At 48.6% G+C, this 6000-nt stretch overlaps 1 protein-coding gene across 1 annotated transcript in view; it reads left to right on the top strand.

Annotated features, from left to right (window-relative positions):
* Window positions 1–5383: 5383 nt before the first annotated feature.
* ELOVL4 (ELOVL fatty acid elongase 4) overlaps window positions 5384–6000 on the top strand; it is a gene marked incomplete at both ends in the record, with an annotated part of 30117 nt that continues 29500 nt past the window's right edge. Inside the window, one exon of the mRNA XM_080342330.1 lies at window positions 5384–5480. Within this exon, the coding sequence (XP_080198456.1) occupies window positions 5384–5480 (97 nt within the window). The remainder of the gene's footprint in view (window positions 5481–6000) is intronic.

Genomic DNA, 6000 nt, shown 5'->3' with positions numbered 1-6000 from the left:
CACACCCAGTGGAGTGGGTGCAGCACCAGTGACACACACCTATGGAAAAGGCTGGATTTGGTAGTTAGCGACATGCTGCAGATCTGACTATACATGTTGCTGTCGTTTCAACATAGTGCCCTCAAAACATCAGCTGAGAGTTTGGCAGAGCCATACTCCAGGATGTACACATCTGAAGCCCTCGTTGCAAAAGCGTGCTCGCCACACCTCACAAATGATAGATGCTGTGACAGATATCACTGCAGATAAAAATCTTAGCTTTGTAAAAGTATATGAAACCATATAAGAAAAGTATCAGTAAAGCAGAACAAGACAGTATGCATACACATTTTTATCATCCTTATGTCCATGAAACACTAATTTTTAAAAGTATGCTGAAACACAGGTAAAGCTATGAACATACACCTGCTGGGTATATAGGACATCTCATATACTGCGTACACACATTAGCCTCTTGGTTAGGGTTAAATCTCCCACAGAGGAATCAGTTATAAATTAATATCTTGGAATAGGGTGGGGAAGCACTGGATTAATGGTTCCTCGTCTGGACCAGTACAGAACAGCAGTGGTTTAAGTTGGATACAGCCCAGCACTGCAGGCCAACACTTCCAGTCACTGTCCAGATTTACAGTAAATGGGGTTAGTTCTACAGCTTCAAGCCTGTAAACAGGATGACCTGGAGTCAAACCACAGTTATATTTATTTGGGAATAAAACCTGATGTAGCTTGGGATAAAGCTGTCCACCACTTCCCTGCTCTTCTTCTTGTGACTAAATTTTTGGGAAAAAAGATGGAGAAGAAATGTCAATATGTACATAAAATCCTGTGGAAAAAAAAGGTGTATTTACTTCACTAGGAATTCTCTCTGTTTGATCTGGTCCTTGAGCATTTAAGCCAAGATATTAAACATATTTTAATTCTGATAGAGCCACAGGAAAAATGGCTGAAATTCAAAACGTGAAGTTGGTACAAACCAGAAATAAAATTCAGTGCTGGTGCTGGTAGATGCAAGTGAGGTGTAACCTGGTGGAAACTTACATCAGAGGTAAGTTTTGGCCAAAGCCTGTACTGAGTATTAACATCTCTGGATGCTTTCTGATGCATCATTCCAATATATTAGGTTTGGAAAAAGCCTGTTTTGATACAGTTGGATGTATGAAATGACAGATGGCATCTAGCAGACGGTTTAGAAGAAAAAAGAGCTGGATCTGTTTCAGATCCTATGGAAGACTCCCTGTGCAAAAGCTGTGTAATCCCTGTGTGCCTGACTTACCCCACCTCAAATTATGGAGTTAACAACATATTACATAATAAACAAAAAAAAAAATTAATTAGTGCTGAAAGATACATTGTCAGGTTAAAAAAAATTATGGTTGTTTGAAAACAGCTTATTTTAAGCATGTATAGTATAAAGCTGCCTTAAACCAGCGTCTGTATTGGGGCAGATAGCAGTTGTACCATTGCATATGAATACACTTAATCCTGTACTTGTTGATTCAAAGATCAGACAAGCTTTATTTTGCACAGCTAGTAGTCTTTATAGGGCATATTGGCTAGAAAGCTTTGGTGCAAGAAGCATATAAATTTGACAGACTGTGCAAGAAAATCCCATGTACTGCAAATTGATATGCTGATTTATTTCATAATTTTCCCTCTTAAAACATTAATGGAATCAAATGAAAAAATATGATAGTTCAATAGTTAAAGTAATAAAAACACATGCTTAATGCGTATAATACTTTGCGTGCCTTCTTTACTAGTAAGTGAATAGATTTGTTCCTTACAGCATGGTTTAACATCTGAATCTTCTGTCAAATGCATTGATTCGAGCACTTTCACGGTTTCCCACCAGGAAAGTTCCTGGTTGTTGTGATTCTCTTTGTAGCATGGCAAAGTTCTTTCACTGCTGTTTTGTCTCTCAGTGAGCTGCCTTGAGAGAGGCAGCAACACACAAAGCTCTGACTGCTTTCTTCTTCCTACACTTCATAAATATTATCCAACATACCTGTATTTCACTTTTTCCTTACAACAATCTCATTGCTAACCTGAAGCAAAACCTGAATGGGAATACTTCTGATTAGTGCAGAAGCATCTGCTCAGTCATTGAATTCATGAGTAAATGCTCTTTCACATGCATTACTAAATGCACTGATCATCTGGACTTTGCAACATTTCTATCGCTATTTATTTGTGACATGAAGAAGCAGAAAATGGCTTGAAATAGTTATGAAATGAGGTATCTCATGGGGGTTTTTTTGGTTTTGTTTGGGTTTTTTTTGTTTTGTTTGGTTGGTTTTGTTTACTAAAAGGTCTGGAATACAGTTTATATATTGAATGGGAACTGGGAGGAGACCTTCCGTGGAGCAGGCTGTCCCACAACCTCCTGTTACCTTCTGCACCTTTCCTGAAGCACAGGCTCGCCTGCTGCCAGCACAAGCACCCTGGAGCACTGGACAAACAGCTGGAGCACAGCTGGGAATCCCTGAGTTCTTCTGGGGTCAGCTGCCACAGGCCTGCCCATCTGAGATGTCCAAGCTTTAGGAACATGGGGATTACCAAGAAGATGATGACAACACTGGCTAATTAATAGAAAAACATCATCTTTTTCTGACTACCATGCTGTAGATTTCCTCAGAGGCTGCTTTGATGCTATACCTTTGGATGCCTTCCTCCTGCTCTCTTTAAGTAAAGACATAGGTCTTGGCTTTCTTAGAACCAGCACATCCTGCTGGGTGCAGAAACTTAGGAAACTAGCTGGAATGTGTTTGGAAGCCCTCAGACATAGACTTACTTTTAAAAGCATGTCCACATGCTTACAGGCTGAAAGTTAAACTAATGAGAATAGGTTGTTGTAACCTCCATCACATTTTCAAAGCCAATGTCAAAGCACAAAAGAAGTTACTCTGGTTAGATTGTTGTTCTTCTCCCTGTTCTCCAAGCTCTGCAGCTCTGTTGTGGCTCTTTTCAAGACTTAATCACTCTGTAAAATTATCTATGTACAATCATATTTTCAATACAAAGGGAATAATTGCAATCAAGAAAAGGTATCTAATCTGAAATAGATGAAACAGTAAACTAGATTATATAAATATTTTATAAACTATAATTACTGGTGTCAATTGTGCAAAAAAAACCTCCATAGAATAAATAAACTCCCATTTTAATAAAGAAGTAAGCATATGTAGGCTGTAATATAAATAATAATTATTATGGATATGTATCATTATTGCTAATATATCTTGTTCCTTTTTGTTCTTTGATAGACTGCAGATCTTTACTTTTTGTGTTGGTGGCACTCTGCCTAGTTCACATCTTGCCTGACATCAAATGTGGCAGGGAAGTACAATCCTTTGTTGTGTTGATTCATTTAGTGGCCCATTCTCTTTCAAACCTATGGCCAAGGCAAATGGCCATATACCAATTGGAGGATTATGACTCATTCTTCTGTTTTCCTTTTGATTTAAAGGATAATGTTAAAAATGTCCTGAAGCCATGCTTTAGACAATGCCAACCACACATGGGGTTTCTAACTGCCCAACAATCCGCTGCAGTGGTTTCACGTGAAGGAAGCACAGGAACCACAGCCAACACTATGCTGTCTGCCTGCTATTTGGGAAGCAGGCTGGCGTTCATGGTGCCCTACCCAGTGACAGATCGATTTCAGAGCTCTCACCGGACCTCCTGGCATGATCAGTGCCATCAAAATAAAATGTAATTCAGGTCAGTGCAATTCATGCAGAGTTTTAAGTGATCTGTCTCACATGAGAGAAGTAGCAGCTGTCCATACATGAGCATGCATTAACCTTGCTTTGGCTCCAACTTTCAGGCAGCATTAGGTTGTTGGACTTCCCCCATCCATCTGGGCCTCCAGGGGTTGACATAGCTCCTCTTCCTTTTCCCAATGCAGGTGATCCCTACTCCCAAACACCTGCTGGTTTACAAGCTCCAGGCACAGTGGCTCTGCTCACAGTGGCATAACTAGCCATGGCCAGTGTGCCTCTCCCATCCATAGGGCTGGGATGGTCCAGGAGCTGAGCAGAGGATGACTCACCCAGGAGGAGGAGTGCAAGCTGTGCTCACCAAGCGACAGCGAGTGACACAGGTGCTGGTGCACTGCGGGAGGAAAAGGCAGATACCATCTGATCTGCTGTCTGCCAGGAGAAAAGCTTGCAACGCGGGTGGAGCAGCTCCCCTCCTGTCCCTCAATGGGGAAACTGATGCCAAGGGTGTCATGCAGCCATCCACACTAGGCAGATCATGGGAGTGGGACAGCAAGAGACAAGCTGGCAGGAGGAGATAAGAGGCAAAGGGTGTGAGGAGCAGCTGGTGCACCCACACCAGGCAGAGGGTTTCCTGGGGCTGAAACACAGGGTGCAGAATGGATGAACCAGGACTGCATCCACAGCCCCGCGAGCCTTTGCCATGGGGGCCCTTCTCCTGCAGCCTCAGCAATGGTCTGGGTGGAGAACTCTCTCTGCGCCCTGATGTGACCATAAAGGCTGTGGTCCAGCAGATGGAGAGGAGAGCCCGCGAAAGGCACCGCGGTGGCACTTGGAGGAGCCTGGACAAGTTGCTGGTCAGGGAAATGCCACCAGGCGCTGCCAAGGGGGCTGAGGGACAGCGAGACCCTGTTGCGGCTGCTGTTTTTATCGGCTGCTGGTTTTGGCAGAGGCTCCTCGGGGCAGCCCGCTGAAATGCCGACACCCCCACGCCAACACCCCGAGGCGCAGCGAGCGCCGCTCCTGGCGGTGCCCGGCCCGTCCGCCACGGCGGGGACGAGGGGGAGAAGAAGAAAAATCCAAACTGCTTCAAAGAGAAAATAAAGGAAATAAAAGTTGGCTGAAATATTTATTCCCTCTCCTGGTAAAAACATTCCTATCTGAAAACAAAAGGCAAATTGAGATAATAAGCGCCGCTTTTCCACCCGAGACGCCCGCTGAGGGAGGACAGGTGTCCCCTCGGTCAGCGCCGCCCCGCACCTGCTCCCACCGCGCCGCCCGCACTGCGCCTGCGCAGCCGGGCCGGGCGCCCCGCGGGCAGCCGCCGGCGGGCAGCGAGCCGGCTGTCACGTGGCGCGAGCGCACCGCACGGCGCGCGGGGGACGGTGCTGCGGAGCCGCGGCCGCCGCGCTGCACATCCCGCTTCCCAACCCCCCCCCGCCTTCCCCGCCTCCGCGCCCTCCGCCCTGCCCGCGGGGCGCGGGAGCCGGTGACGGGAGCGAGGCGGAGTCTGGAGGGAAGATACCGAGAGATAGAGATTTAAATCACATCCCCGGCTGTAGAAGGGGCAGCAGCAGCAGCAGCCGCCCCGGCGCAGAGGCACGGACGCACGCGCCGAGACAGGTTCGCCGGCTCTGCCGCCGCCGCTGCTGCTGCTGCTCACCATGGGTGCCGCCGCCGAGCCCCCCCGCGCCGTGGGCCTGGTGTCCAGCGTGGTGAACGACACCCTAGAGTTCTACCGCTGGACCTGGAGCATCCGAGGTAACGCGCCGCAGAGCGGCCACCCCGGCACCGCCATCGCCGTGCCCGGCGCCCCCCGCCCGCGGTCACCGAGGCGCAGCGGTTCAAAATGGCTCCGTCTCCCGGGAGACGCGGCGCGGGGGCCGAGGCGGCGGGCGGACCTGGGAGCGCGGCGGGGGGTCCGGCCCCTCCGCACCCGCTGCTCGTCCCGCCGGGTGTGCTTGGGCGCTGTGTTTATTTACCTGCCTTAATCCCGAGTAACGGCCCGCGGCGTGCGGGGCATCGCTTCGCGGCAGAGGTGAGGGTGTTCCCCGGGCGCCTGCGGGCTGGATGTAGCAAAACCTGCTCTCCGGAGCCGACCTTCCTCTGGCTCCCTCACCGCAGCGTGCCCGGGGCCGGCCGGCCTGCCGGGAATCGGATGTCGGAGGTAAGCGAAGCCCTCCGGTCATTCGTGCTTTGGCTTCTGCGGCAGGTGGGAGCCCTGTGGCAACATCGCGTGGAGTTCAGCAAGCGAAATGAGGAAATGGTTGTTACCATCAGT

Source organism: Nesoenas mayeri (assembly GCF_963082525.1).
Source record: "Nesoenas mayeri genome assembly, chromosome: 3".
Taxonomy (NCBI): Eukaryota; Metazoa; Chordata; class Aves; order Columbiformes; family Columbidae; genus Nesoenas; species Nesoenas mayeri.
This window is presented reverse-complemented; position numbering and strand designations above follow the sequence as displayed.